At 38.9% G+C, this 15,886-nt stretch overlaps 1 protein-coding gene and 1 pseudogene across 1 annotated transcript; both read left to right on the plus strand.

Moving 5' to 3' along the window:
• The first annotated feature begins 830 nt into the window (after nucleotides 1–830).
• On the plus strand, nucleotides 831–3,393 carry LOC111345056 (putative skeletal organic matrix protein 5; annotated as a pseudogene).
• Nucleotides 3,394–5,797: 2,404 nt separating this feature from the next.
• On the plus strand, nucleotides 5,798–11,925 carry LOC111345058 (putative skeletal organic matrix protein 5). The gene is made up of 4 exons (XM_022952310.2): nucleotides 5,798–6,282; nucleotides 6,388–6,430; nucleotides 6,565–6,691; nucleotides 11,300–11,925. The coding sequence occupies exons 1-4, from the start codon at nucleotides 5,997–5,999 to the stop codon at nucleotides 11,819–11,821; spliced, it is 978 nt and encodes a 325-aa protein (XP_022808045.2). The 5' UTR covers nucleotides 5,798–5,996; the 3' UTR covers nucleotides 11,822–11,925.
• The last annotated feature ends 3,961 nt before the right edge of the window (nucleotides 11,926–15,886 follow it).

Consider the following 15,886-nt stretch of genomic DNA (forward strand, 5'->3'; position numbering starts at 1 on the left):
CGAAATGTTGCTCCAACGCAGGCCTTCGAACATTTCATGCAAGTGCCACTAATGGAACCGTCTGGACGACAAATTTAAAACTATTACAGATGAAAGCAAAGTTGATAATCTTTTAGTGCACAATTTTTTATAAAGTAATTCAGATCGCGAACATTTTACTATATCTAGAATGTTTTGAATATATTTATGTGCATGCTGTTCTTAATAATCTAGTTTTTATAATTCTTTTTAATACAGCGCACAATGTAAACTACTGGGTTACCAGTAATTATGTTAGCTATTAAAGTTTATTTATTTATTTATTTATCTCTTGGTTAGAGAGCTGCTCCAATATTGTAAGACTATCATGTCGGATCCCACGCAAGTGTCAATTTGTTTTTTACATTTTATTTTTACATTCGCAATAATGACGATCTAATTTGCAGATGTCGATGAGTGTGCTGCAGGAACACAAGAATGCAGTAAACATTCTGTTTGCAATAATACTGAAGGTTCCTACAACTGTTCGTGTAAATCGGGATATTCTGGAGATGGAAGGACATGCAAAGGTGAACTGGACCAAAACCCCAATTATCTTGAGGAACAAAGGAATAAAAATTAAAGAAAAAAACATGTGCAACCCTATAAATGATCAAATTAGTCACGTGCTTAGGGGTTTTCCCTGCTAAGTTAGTTGCCTTGAATTTTACAGATTTAAACGAGTGTGCCGACGGAACAGCCAACTAAAGTGCTGAAGAAACTAAATAAAAAATATATTCAACCCTATAATGTAGTAACGTGCCTAGTGGGTTTTCCTTACTAAATCGGTTGCTTTGAGTTTACAGATATAAATGAGTGTGCCATTAGAAAATCCAATTGTAGTGTTGATGCTCTGTGCAACATTATCAAGGAATCGTATCGCTGCAAATGCAAACCAGGATTTACTGGAAATGAAAGGACTTGCAAAGGTATTAAAGCGCAGCTTAGTTTCAGAGGCTAATCTTAATAAATTGAATAGGGTCTGGTGACTAATGTCTAATTCTTATCAACTAAATACATCAAATCGTACAATAATCAATCCCCGTAACTGGCTTGATGGCCCTATTGGTCAGAGAGCAGTTGAAAAATTTGCAAGATTACCAGTCAGATTTCTCTTTGGGCTCAATTCGTTTTTACACACTTTATTTTCACATCTGCAATGATGACCTTTTAATAAAAAGGAGATTTTCAGACTTTGATAACCAACGTGGGTCTCCATTCGTTGTTCATACTTTGCTTTTAAATCTGCGTTAATTTCTAAAGTTAACAGCAGTGATGAGATTCTTGTTAATGAAGAGCTTTTTCATATATGAACGAGTGTGCTTCAGGAACACAAAACTGCAGTGCTGATGCAGTGTGCAACTGATGCCAAGGGATCGTACAACTGTACATGCAAACCAGGATACTACGGAGATGGAAATATCTGCCGTTCGGGTAATATTTTTCCTGCGGTATTTCCTAGTTTCTTGAAATGCTTCTGTTTAGGCATCAGTTATGAGACGTTCTTTTCTGTAAACTGGTAGAAAAATAAACAAACACACCAACAAAAACAAAACAATAACAAAAAAATAAAAATAAAAAATATGGAAAAATTCGATAAAAGCCTTGTTAGGAACTATTGAGAAAAAAAATTAAAAAGACGCTCAAAGGGTTTGTAAACGCTACCCTGCGTAAATAGCGGCCTGCTGGTGTGTATTTGAAACTTCAAGTGGTGTGAGAACGAACGGCGAAGCTGTGAGTGGTTTGGACGCATCTTAAATTCTCGGCTCCGTTGCTTCCAGTTTCATCGTGGGCATTAGACACCCACCGACACCACGAAAAAACGAGGAACCAAGTCGCAATAGCTTTGATCTGCATTGCATGGTGAGTATCTGGAACAATCACAAAGCGTACTAAAGTAAAACCAATACAACTGTGGGTTACTTTCGGCCCTCAATTGGAATCGCTCCATGGAGAATTTCAAAGCTATCATAGATGAATGAAGTCGATAACTTTCGTACTAAGCTAGGGACTATTCTTCCCTCTAATCGGCGACCAGTCACACTTTTTAACTTGGATTTGAACGTTATATATTTCTCTTCTACATATAAACGTTCCCCTTAAAAAAAAAATGTTTTTACACCACCCCGTTCTTTTTTCTTCCTAAAGGCTTTTTTGCTGTTGATATACCTTTTTTTTTTCCAGCTTTGACATGTAAGGAAATTTTCGACCGCAATGTGTAAGTCAGTAATTAGTTAATTTAAAGACAAAAACAAAGCCGAAGAGAACTATAGAGGGAAAACATGAAAATAATATAATAGTACTGATAATTCGAAAAGGAAGAAGGACAAGGAAAGCTCTGAAAATGAGGATACTGAGAATAATAACCATGATAATAAAATAATGTTCCACACTTGAATCTCGTTTGAGAGGAATTAGAAAGTACTTTGTATCATTTACTGAATATATGGCTATAGAAGCCATGGCCTTCATCAAATTTCAGATGTATCTCTCATATTAAAGAAATACTTTATTCAATAGATCCAAAAAGAGTGGCGAGGTCACCCTGCTCCTAGACTCAAAGCCAATTTCTGTTTTCTGTCACCTGGGAGACTTTGGATGCGGAGATGGGGGATGGACGCCGGTCATGAAGATCAATAGTAATAAGGTATGAATTTATTGGCTAAGAAATTTATTGTGGATACAGGTCAATGCAAAGATGCGAGAAAGGGGATGGGCAAAATGGCAGCTGTTTTCCTGAAAAAGGTCAAGCGTCGCTCGCTTATCTTCACTGAATAGGAGCCTGAAACAGGCTATTACTGTTATTTCATTAATTAAAAATGAAGAAAAACTTAATTATTTGTTATAAATGTCAGAGTACAATCCATTACGATTCCCAATTTTGGAGGAACAGAAGTTCTTGCATCCTTCCAGGAGGCAAAACTGGCTTTGACTTTCAAGAGACAAAGTTACCAACCTACTGGGACACATCCTTCTCCAACATCTGTCTTGGTATGAAGATCGGCAATCAGCTCAGATTCATTGTCATCAACAAGCATGCCCACTCTCTACACTCACTCATCACTGATAGAAAAAAGCGCACCACCTCACTTGGTCGTAAAAAGTGGAAGACACTGATTGGCTCACAGGCCTCCTTGCAGCCGCGCTGCAACATGGAAGGATTCAACGCGGTTGGAGAGAAACTTCACCAATCCCAAGCAAGAGTCGGCATCACTGCTAACCAGCAGAATGACTGCTCTTCTTGTGACTTCAGGATTGGTTTTGGCACAGGAGGACAACATGATGACTCCAATACTGGTGGAAACGAGGCAACGCGCCAGCCTGATAATGGAGACAAGCACATCAAAGCCATGGGGGTACATCCTGGTGCAGTGACGAGGGACACAGCTAAATTCCAAACTCTGAAGTTAAAAACATCACGAATAAGGACAATGTAGTGTTGAGGCTTACCAGCTGATTAAATTATGGATTCAGCAAAATTTCCATAATCAAATAGTTAATCTTCAGTTGAGTAATAATAAATTTGTTGTATTAGTGCAGTCGCAAGAAATATTCCAAGAAACAAAGAAATTGAACATTAATTTTAAAATTACAATACAAAAGTAAACACCAGAGAATATGAAACTTTAAAAGCACCGGGACAGGAATGACATTTTTTAGTGGCTATGAAGGTTTCGTCCCATTGCTAGTTCCATCCATACGACCTTTGCCAGATTGGCCCCTTAGGTAAAAGATATCAAAACATATGTTCACGGAAAACGTTCCGAACGGTTAGCCGTTTTTAAACGGATAGCCGGATAACATATGTTCACGGGAAAACGTTCCGAACGGTTAGCCGTTTTTAAACGGATAGCCGTTCACCAGCCGTTCATCGTTCGACTGGATTGGCATGCCGTTTGGCATGCCGTTTGAACGCCTCAAGCTATCCGTTCTTGAATATCATCTTCCGTTCGAACCGTTCGAGCTATCCGTTTAAGAAACTTCATCATCCGTTCGAACGCCTCTAGCTATCAGTTCTTGAATATTCATAATCCGTTCGAACGCTTCCAGCTACCCGTCTTGAATATTCATCATCCGTTTGAACGGTTCGAGCTATCCGTTCGAGAAAATTCATCAGCCGTTCACTTCGCACTTTGGCAACGATGGTAGAAACATTTTCGGTGTGATCGCAATCCATATGGATCTTCTCTCGTTGAATTCTCCATTTTGTGATTGTGTGAAATGGCGGTAATTGACACAAGTTGTTAGCAGTTACCAAGGCAACACATTTTTGATGGAGTGACAGGGAAGCTGGGATTATAGAAATTTAAACCCGAATAGAAGTTGAGAACTATTCTTTTCGCGTGCAAGTTCCTTGGTTGTACCTTATCTCAATCGGTCCAATTCAATGATAAAAATATTAATTATAATCCATTTGAATGCGCCGAAAGCGAAGTCGAGTTATTCAAACGATTGAATTTCGACTCGTTTCAAGTTATCTTTTCACGGATTGAGTCAAATACCTCGCGTTACTTAACACCGCGTCACCCAACGCGTGACGCTTTCATGAAATAATCCTTCGCTTTGGCTCAAGACAAAAGCTTGGGACGCCTGTGTCGGCATTCGTTTTGACGAAACCATCTGTTCAAATAATTTCTACAGGCAATCCCTTGTTCGACCGCTTAGCCGTTTATCCATTCGATCTAATCTGTGAGGGCTCATCTCAGTGTTCGAAATATTAGCCGTTCATCCCTTCGATAATTTTCATTATTAAAAACTGGGTCATTGGATAATGCAATTCAAGAATTTTTATTGGCTTAGCCATTATGGTATAGCAGCCAATATACCATAATCTACAAATATGGCAAGCGTACGTGTCAGCTTAAAATTAAAAGGGAGCTAAAATTTAATAAAATTTAATAATTTAATTTAACGTTCTTAATACAACAATTATTCCACTCGCGCTTGTTGGATATGAGATGATTATACAGAATAGTACGCTATTCTATCATCTCATATCCAACAAGCGCGAGTGGAATAATTGTTAATTAGCCGTTCATCCATTCAACCTAATCCGTTCGAAAATTTTAATTAGCCGTTCATCCGTTCGACCTCATCCGTTCGAAAATTTTAATTAGCCGTTCATCCGTTCGACCTCGTCTGTTCGAAAATTTTAATTAGCCGTCCATCCGTTCACAGTATCCGTTTTGAACGGCTTTCCTAGCCGTTCGTCACCCGTTCGCTTGCCGTTCCGTTCACTGTTCGAACGGCTACCGTTAGGAACGTTTTCGCGTGAGAGGTCACATACTCCTTTTCCATCGAAATGATAATATATTTCGATCAACATGCAATTTAAAGCGAAACCAGAACAAAGTTCGATCAACATGCAAATGTTAAGTCGTGAAAATTAACGCGCGAGTAATGCCATGCCGCCTTATTACTCTAATTTTTATTTGGTTAGAAAATGTAATGTTTGGATTAAAATGTTCACTTAATTAATTCAAATAAACAAACTACGTGTTCTCCGGTATTTTTCCATAAGAAATTAACTTTCAAAGCAGTAGAATTTGTACTTCATGTTGATTGAAAAGTTCAGAGTCTTAAGAGTTTGGGACAACTTTGTTGCAGGGTAAATTACTATTCTGTATTAACGCACCCCTTATCGTTGTATTATCTACCGAAATATATGGACCAAGAAACAAAACAATAAGGGCCTTAGTTAATTGTGTGGGCATGCATGCATGAAAAATTGGGTTCAGTTCATTAAAATAAACATATGAAATTGATTTATAAACTCGCAGTATCGTCGCTCCCAAATTGGCTCCGTATTTCTCAACAGATAGACAGCCATATTGTGAACAGGTTTTCAAAGTTTATGATAATTTCTTTACGAGACATTGTACAATGCGATCAAATGATGTTAAAAACAAACTTCAACCTGGAACTTGTCCATTGGATGTCGGTGAATGCGTGCAAGAAAATACTAGTTGTGTTCAACAATGATAACAAACAATAACGAAGCAAAATCACCACAGTCAGTTATTCACCGGTTGAGCAACATATTAAGCAATTTCTGGCGTCGATCGATTCTCAAGATGCGCTTCCTTTTAACAGCTTATTTCATCGCAAATGTCCTCGCGCTGTTTGCTATTTTAATCCACGCCAGACAACAATCCTGTACCGCCAATCACTGCGGTGAGATCAGCAAAGACATTAAGACGCTTCGAACCGAAGTAAAAAATCTCGTTGCGCTGGTAAGGGATGCTTTGCCTCCAAAACTTCCAGGTACTTTTTTTGCGATGATATGTTAGGGTACATCTATTAGTGTTCTTATTTTTCAAGTGCTCTCGATGAGCTCAGATCTTAAAATCACAGTCTTATCCTCCTCAGTTTGTCCCTTCTCTTCTTGCAAGGAGCAGTACGACATAGGGAAGTAAGTATTTAGTAAACTGTTTTAATTGCAAGATTTCAAAACGGTCGCCATGATAATTTTTACAGTCAAAGGACCCTGCGCTTGCTTGCAAGGTGACTCCTTCCGATATATTTTGATTATTCCATTTTCATAAGGTCGAGACGAAGCCAAGTGTATCCGCTAATGTTTGGTTCACAAAAGATTTCTGTTTACTGTCACATGGGAAACTTTGGATGTGGTGGTGGAGGATGGACGCTGGCCATGAAGATTGACGGCGCAAAGGTAAACTCTCTGTCTTCTTTAGGAAACTCTAGATATTATTAAGAGGCCGTGACTGTAAATATCGAGAATTGCTGGCCAGGCTAAAAAGAGCGAAAATTCTGATAACTTGCCTGGAAAACCCTTTTAGGAAGATATATTCAAAAAAAATATTTCAAAGTTTGAAAAATAAAATGTGTCCGAGGAAATGGGGAAAAACGGAAATTCGGGCTTTTACCTAATTAATTATGCAAAAAATACAGTAAAATTGAGCAACTTTAGCGTGCTAGTACTAAAGGAGGATGTTTCGTAAGAAATAAGGGGTGTTTTTGCTTCAAAGTATGATTAATGTGACTTTTATATGTGGCATTTTGAGGAGCTTTGGTTTAATTTTAGAATTCACATGATTTTTTAACTAAGTGCTGTCAAATGCTTGTTGCAAAAAGCGAAAAATCGACCAGCTTCAAACCTTCAAAACGTGTCTTGGTATGTGTGGCATCATGTCAAACTACATGCTGGCACAAGGTTTGGTCCTTATAATAAAATACTATGTAATAAAAAATTTGGGTAATTCAGAAACGTGCCGGCAAAACATAAAGCTTTGCGACACACTGTGGCCAGAGGTCACGAATTTGCATGATGCAAATCAGTTGTAGAAATCGTACCGCCTAACGGTTCTGGTGTAGGAAGGGCTCTTTTGACGGCTTCAACATAAAATGTACAAGAATACTGACCAGTATTTAATAGCGTTTAATTCTTTTTCAAGCCAATGAGGTTTTTGTTTTTTATCTCGATACTGTCTTGAGGAAAAGCAAAATGTTTCAATTGCGTGACAATTGTCACGTTGGATCAAAGGTGAAGTTGCCGAGTAAAGCGGACACGATCCTTTATTTCGTCAAAACTCCATTCTAAAGCATCCAGTCCTATATATCTCGTTTTAAATTATCTGTATAAACTCTTTAATGAGTCTTTATCGAACAACATCTCGCCGGCCTGATCCTGTTTGATTTCAGGCTGACTGCCAAGTGCGGTTCGAAGGGGACTTTTTCATTTCCGGTCTGCGCCTTTAATACGGGGACCGCGGAGCTATGGGGTTGAGTGGGCTGTAGCCCCACCAAGACAATTTATTATTATCATTATTATTTATTTTAATCTTTGAAATTAAAAAAAGTTGACAAATTTTTCCTAGAACTGAAGCGCGTTTCCGGTGATTTCAGAAGCTCTAGATTTCAAAAATTGCGGGGGTGAGCATATCCCAGGACACCCTATCTAGCAGTCTTTCTGAACCAAGAAAGGCGTACTAAGAAACAGACAAATGGAGGCTCTCCTCGGAGGGGAGGCCCCAGGACCCTCATTGATAAGTTGGTGTCAATGAGCTCACGCTACGCGGGAACTAAAATAGCTCCTCCGATCTAAAATATGCTCCATGGCCCCTATTTTATATCAACGTTCATATAAAACTCAATTCTTTTGAACTGCACTGCATGAGCAGCATCTAACAAGGTCTTCGAGCAGAGCGATGTAAGATGTCTTTTTTCTCTGATCAGCCCCAGGTTACATTTTAATTTAACTGCTCAAAAATAGACTCCTTAGCATTTGACAAATTAAACTCTTCTTCCGTAGCAACCAGATCTTCCTCAATTACAGCTTGTGCGCAGAGGGCTGTCTGCTGTTTCACTTTTGGTGCCATTCTGGAAAAAATGAAGCTACTTGTTGAGTCGCCAAAAACTCGGAGACACTGAACGAGCGCTTCCCTTTGGTCTTCTCATTTCTGTTGCAACCATTTCCGCGTCGACCTTTTTGCCACTTTCTTGTTTGATGGTAAATCTAACTGTCAGATATTCTCGTTGCTTTTCGTTAAACCGGTAAGCTTTCTTAACTTGTTTGAAAGCGAAGCCTTCAGTGCTACGAGGACAGGTTTCAGGAGGTAGAGGAATAGTTGACGCGGAACTTGAACCTTCCTCGAGCCTTGCGGCATATTTAACCTTCGCTTTATCAAGAAATGTCTCCCTTTCAACCGTCTTTGTGCATGTTCCGAACGCGAGATGCTTTTCCAGTGAAGAATGCCTTTGGAGACTACGCGTGCCGCCCTCTTTTGGACATGGAAACACTTGAACATCGCCTTTCGCTTCACGGCCAGTAGGCTTCACTTAGTAGGCTCTTTAAGTTTTCTCCTTGGGGCGATCTCTTTAAATTCGCCGAGGGAATATTTTGGTAATGGCGTTCTGTGGAAAATAATAACATGAAAGATGATTAACGACAAAATCAAACACACCTAAAAATTGTCCAGAGCGAGATTTGGTGTGTTTCCCACAGCGAAAATAGCGTTAGGTGCAGTTTGTGCACTGCTACCTGAATGAAGTAATAGTTTCTTTTTCCAGTATAGCGTTCGAAATGAAAAAAACTTGAAATAAACTTTTGTAACAAAAACTGGCGTCAGGTTTGATGTTTTCAAGTGATCTTGATTTCAAGCTTTCCCTCGCTGAATTTTTCAGTCTCAAAACTAACTAACTGATAACTAACTGTCATGATGTGACACCTGTCAATTGAAGAGTAAAGAAGCATACGCTAAACAGCAGTACTGATGTGACAAACACACACGAGTTCAATGATCATGCGACGATTTTCTCGTAAAGAGAAAAACAGAGATCTTACGGAAAGTACTTTTCATATCCAACGCCGATTAATAATCGAAGATTTACTTCTGTTCCGTTTTAGAATGTCACGGAAAGTCAAATTGTAAGTGAATGCGAATATGTGTTTTGGAGTTGACATTCTGCTTGTTTGTTTTCTGTAATGGCGTGTATAAATCGGTCATTCTTCCACCGAAAAGCTGAAGTCAATGAGACTCTTTCTACCTAGACACAAGGTGATTTAATGCGACTTTTATTTATCGAATTCCTGCGTTTCTGCCGTGAAATTTACGACGAAAGTGTATTTTAGGATTTTGAACTGGTGCTGAGTAAAACTCTTTCTTAGCCTAAACTTATAAATTCGTTTGTATCTGGTGCATGTCAAACCCATGTGTAGCTTAAAGGTCAAACAGGGATTGTCACTCACTAAATTGGCTCGCCATTAAGTCTTGTGATCGCCTTCGTATGAAATTGTTTTTTTGTTGTTGTTGTCGTTGTTAAGTCCGCGTTTTACTAGTCCGCGTTTTACTAGTCCGCGTTTTACTAGTACACGTTTTACTAGTCCGCGTTTTACTAGTCTGCGTTTTACTAGTCCGCGTTTTACTAGTCCGCGTTTGACTAGTCCGCGTCTTACTAGTCTGCGTTTTACTAGTCCGCGTTTTATTAGTCCGCGTTTTACTAGTCCAGTCCAGTCCAGTCCAGTCTAGTCCAGTCCACGCAATACCATATACCTTCTTTTTATGCTCTGTGAAAAACCTCGCACGTGTTTACCTTTAAGAAAAAGACCGTGATTACATCATAGAGAATTATCGCCCAGACTGTCGTACGGGATAATTGTTACCGTGACATAAGTCCTTTTTATCAATTTTTTGTGACAGAAATGTGGCTTTTTTCCGAAAAAGATAAGAGTATTTAGCATAAAAAATAGTTGGGCTGTTATCTTAGGTGAAAAACTACACAGCAGAAGCTTGCGGTGTTGCGTGACTTTGTTTACTCGCACGACATTTTTCAAGATATGCAAGATATTTCAAAAGAAATATTATCGCAGTTGCTAAAAACGTCGCTATTCAACTAAGAATAATGTCGATAATAAACACCTAGTGAAAAAAAAATGGTGAAATATACAGCGGCCCTTATCTATAGTTAGGTGTAGGTAGTGCTGTTGAAATAGCGAGTCAACAATAACAAAGTCTTCTGCAATTCAAATTAACAGAAAATTTTGTATCTACACATCAATTTACAGCCCTCTTCAGCAATGTCTATGGATTTTTTATTGTATAATTTCATATCATTTCCATATCAAATAATTGTTTTAACCATCTTTGACTGTCTTGTTTACTTCGTAGCTCTCAAGTACGATTTCTAGAGCTGATTTATATCATGCACATTCATGACCTTGGCCACATTGCGTCGTAAACTCTTGTATTTTGCCGGCACTTTTCTAAATTACCCACATTTTTTATTTCATATTATTTTAGTATAAGGACCAAACTTTGTGCCAGCATGCATTTTGACATGATTTCTCACTACCAAGACGCGTTTTGAAGGCTTGAAGTTGCTCGGATTTTCGCTTTTTGCAACAAGTGTTTGAGAGTACTTTGTTAGAAAATCTTGTAATTTTCAAAATTAAACCAAAGCTCCTAAAAGTGCCATAAATAAAAATGGAATGAATTATATTTTCAAGTAAAAACATCTCCGATTTCATACGAAACATCCTCCTTCAGTACTAGCACACTAAAGTTGCTCAATTTTACTGTATTTTTTGCATAATTAATTAGGTAAAAACCCGAATTTTCGTTTTTCCCCATTTAGTCGGAAACATTTGATTTTTCAGATTTTGAATTATTTTTTTTCAAATATATCTCCCTAAAAGGGTTTTCCAGGAAAATTATCAGAATTTTCAATTTTTCAGCTTGGCCAGCGATTCTCGATATTTACAGTCATGGGCTCTTAATTAAACAAAGAAAAAAAATTGAGATGCTATTTCTCTGCTTTTTAGAGAACCTTTCATTACAATTCCCATTTCTGGCGCAACAGAAATACATATAACCTTGCTGGAGGCATGACTGGCTTCGATTTACAGCAGACCAAGTTGCCGACCTACTGGAACACACCCTTCTCCAAGATCTGCCTCGGTATGAAGATTGGTCATCAGCTCAGATTCATTGTCATCAACAGGCACGCCAACTCACTGTACTCACTGATCGCTGACGGGAAATACCGCGCCACCTCACTGGGTCGTAGCACATGGAAGTGGCTGATTGGCTCACAGGCCTCCTTGCAGCCCTACTGCAACAGGGAAGGATTTAATTCCGTGGGTGGATCTGATTCCCTTGCATCCAAAGCAAGGATCGGAATTAATGCCAATCAACAGCACCACTGTGATTCTTGTGACTCCAGAATTGGGTTTGGCACTGGAGGGTGGTACGATGACTCAAACACCTGTGGCAACGAAGCGTCGCGCTCGGCGGATAATGGAAACAAGCACATCAAAGCTATGGGGTACATCCTGGTACAGTGAAAAGGGACATAGTTTACTTCCCAAACTTTAAGCCGAGAAGCCATCATGAATTAGAGAAATGTAGTATGGTAGAGCTAACAGGCTAATAAAAGAATGAGTCATAATCTTGTTTTACTCTCTAGTTAAGTTTGTCTCTAGTATAGCCTTTTGACATCCAGTCTGCGATGTTTCATTTGTGCGAAGCCGATTTAATGTTCACGACACGTCCCCGTCACAAAATGTGCGCGAATCAAGGAAAGGTAACGCAGAGAAGGAGGAGTACGGAATACGGAAAAGGTGACCTTTTTTTTTTTTTCCTTGCTCGCGTCGCCCTTTGCGCTCTCCTCGCAGGATAACCAGTATCTCAAGGGAAATGAATCGGCTCAGATACGAGAACTTGCGAAACGCAAAAAGTAATACCTCCCAAAGTATTGCCTACTTTTCTCACTCTCAACAGAACACAGAATTTTCTGCACCATTAGCTCAATACGTCAGTCTCCACGCGAAATACGAATGAAGCTTATAACAATATCATCATTAGCTTGTCATCTGAACGGATGTCCATCCGGAATACCTCCCACAGTCACGACCTCCCTCACCACAACTTGAGATGTACCTCTTTTAATGTAAATATTAGCAAAACTTGAGCAATACGATCTCATTATCGAATTTTCAAAGAAGAATTCTGTCGTTATCTCATGCAAAATAAAGAAGAGTTTTGAAACTAGTCAATACTTATCGCCTGGGAGGGGGAAGGGGGTGAGTGAAATTTGAAAAATCGCATGGTTTTCAGGAGGTAGCCGTGTAAGTCGGTCCTAATTGGTCAGTTTAAATCCATTCGTAGGGTCAGGTGGTTCTGTTAGTTGGTTTGTTGTTTATACGTTGTGAGGAAGTCGTTTATATTAAGCTAGTAGTTGAGTTTTTAACATCTGGGGAGGTAGTGTGAACAGTCTGTTCTAAGTTTGTGAACCAGTAACTGGTGCAGTAAATGAAACTTTTCCATAGTCCATTGGTGTCCGCATCCTCCAGAGGCCGAAAAATTCGGCCATTTTGTGATCTTGTGTTTGAAAAGGATGGCAAGGGAAATCTACCTAATTCTATTTACACATGTACAGCCATTGAATGCCTATTTGAATGTTTTATTTGCTGCGTTCTTCATTTCATCGGGAACTGTGGCAATCAAATGAGCAAACTCATCTGGAAAATTATGAATTCATATATCGTTCTTCTATTTTTGTAACCTTCCAGGCGCCTAAATAGGTTTTGATTTACGAGCGACTGGGTTACCGATCTATTGGAGCAAGACATGTCTCTGTATGCGAATGGCCTTCAGAACAAGTTCATTTTTATCGAAAAGCACATGTTGACTCTTTCTATTCCATAGCGAGGCGAGCGTGACTCATAAGAATCTCCAGCGCGAAAAGCTGACCTTTTTTTTCCTCTTTTTTTGTAGCCCGCCATTTACATCGCCCGCGTTCAAGTGATATACTCGAAATATTTCCCCTGTTTTACCGGTTATTTAGGAGTTTACGATTAGCGTGGAAAATGGTTTTTCCGGTGCGAGAACTATAAGAACACAAAAAGGGGATACCTCCGAATTATTACCTATTGTTCTCGCCATCACCGAAACGACCGGAGTTTCTGTACCACTTCTTCGAGGAAATCACAAGATATTATGAATTTTCATCAAAACGAATCTACTACGAGCATTTTCCTGAAGTCAACTTCCCTCACCACAACGTTAGAGGTAGTAGTTTTAGAGACAACAGAAGAGAATGCATTTTCTTACTGTGGCTTGCCGTGCAACATGCTGCATTGACACATCAGCCTTAATCACGCTGTATAAGATCTTAATGAGCAGAACAAAATTTATGTCCTAAGGTTTTTTAAAGTCAGTCGAGACCCATGTGAGGCTAAACGTCCTGAGGTGTCCGCTTAGTAAAACCTTTTGGGCCACAAAAGGGCTCAATCCTAGTGAACGCTACAGTCCACTGAGTACAGTTTTGCGTTACAAGGATAATGAGATAAAACACGAGAACTTAAGTTTGTGTCCATTCGATATGGGATCCGCTAAGTATAGATTATACTCTAAGTTTGCAACACGATGTGTCAACCTGTCAAGGTCAATTCAAAAACTGGGTAAGTTGATATGAAGAGTGTGCGAGCAAGGTGCCTGTCCTCGTGGATTCGTAATTTTTTCGAGTCATTTCGTTTGGCAGGGCCCCTTAAGCTTATTGTGAAATGCGTAATTATAAGCGCGAGAAGACAAAGTTCCTTGCTTTGACATTACAGTAAGCAAAACCACAGTCGATCAGTTTTGCCAGATTGTTTGGTGTGGTATTTTCGTATGAAGAAAATTGGCTCAACTTTGATAACAATAGGCTTTGTTATACAAGCGAAAATGACCCGATATAGCCATTTTTGAACAATGGCGCAACAGCTTCAGAACACACGAGGAATTTGTCGAAGTTTCCGATTAGCATACGAGTGGGAAATTTAAACGCTCGGAAAGGCTAGACTTTAGTTTAGAGCTATGACGACTTTAGTTTAGAACTATGGCGACTCTAGTTTAGAACTAGGACAGTGTCTGGACTGAAAGATTTATACACATGGTCGATTGAAATCCAACAGCAATACAAAAAAGAAGAAATATTTTGAACTCAATACCTTTGCAAAGATTGTTTTCGAAGAGATATTTAGACGCACATGTACTGCACTGGAGAGAGGTGGTCTGAATGAGACACCATGTATTTTGAATTCTCTATGTGTGTATGCTCGATGTGTGCATTGCCACATTAGCGGTTAATTTTTTCCTAGGGTAGACCATTGAGAGTTGACTGGACGAGACAAATTCACTCTACCCACTCCTCCTCGGGTTCCTGAAAATTAGTGTCTTGTTTGACTATCAAACACTGAGTAGTCTATCTCATTCTGGGTTAGAGCTCTGCTGTATGACAATAAAGTTGACAGATTGTGTACATCCATAAGATACATCTTTTTTTGTAACCGCACATGCCTGTCAGGCTGTTTACAAATCCCTGTTTAGCTTTATAGTTGTTTAATTACGCGTAAAAACTCGGTAAGATCTACCTTTCTTGTCTTGCACTGACTGAAGATTTAACAAAACGAGATATCTGGGTGCTAGGTGGTATGCAGTCAACTTCGAGAGGTGGCCTTAATAGTCGTGATTAAGTAAGAATAGCCGACAGCAAAACTCTCATTTAATTGTTCTTTTTTTTTTTCTAGTGCGTAGTTAAGTGGGAAATTAGCGGAAAAGAGCTACACTTTTTTAACCTAGCGGTGGTGATCTGCCTGTTCTTTTTTAACGTTTCAAGGATTTCTAACTGTATGGTATTCCCGCTTCTGTCTTCATCATTGGTTGCAAGTGAAAAGTAAAACTTTTTATTATATAGTTACTGATGAAATACCAGGATTTTTTCTTTTACTAAAAAATCGTATCTTCATCGTGCGCAGTGAAGATACTATTTTTATCTTTCATGTGTGAGGATATTGGTGTCACCATGGTTACTAACATATACGCTTTTGTTGTTATATAGTTTTTCTCTTCTTCATTAGAATTTTGACTTTTCGGAACAGAAAGTATAAGTATTATTGTCTTTATTTCTCCTTTATAACTTTATGTCCGAGTTTCATAACGTCTTTGTGACAGGCATTTGCGATAGGTGACCACTTTAATTGCACTATTCGCTGTTTCGAAAATGAATAAAAAAAATTGTGTTCTGTGTGGAAATTTCATCAGTATCAGTCTAAAATAAGCAGAACATTACATGGCCGCTTGGGTATAAGAATTTTATCTTCGAGTGCTGAAAGTATCTCTCATTCGTTCTCTCCGCTCACTCGTGACAGATACTTTCAGGACTCGAAGATAAAATTCGTATCCCCGCGCGGCTATGTAATATCCTTTATCTTCTTTCTGACTGTCAGTTAAACATCTACACTGATTAGCTTAAAAATTATCATTGTTTCAGTATTGCGCTGGATAGTTCCTGGTCAAAAACAAAATGTACCCGTTCTTACCTAAACGATCTTGGAAAAGTAAATTTAATGGTAATTCTAATGTTTTGA

This window comes from Stylophora pistillata, chromosome 6 (genome assembly GCF_964205215.1).
Source record: "Stylophora pistillata chromosome 6, jaStyPist1.2, whole genome shotgun sequence".
NCBI classification, from domain to species: domain Eukaryota; kingdom Metazoa; phylum Cnidaria; class Anthozoa; order Scleractinia; family Pocilloporidae; genus Stylophora; species Stylophora pistillata.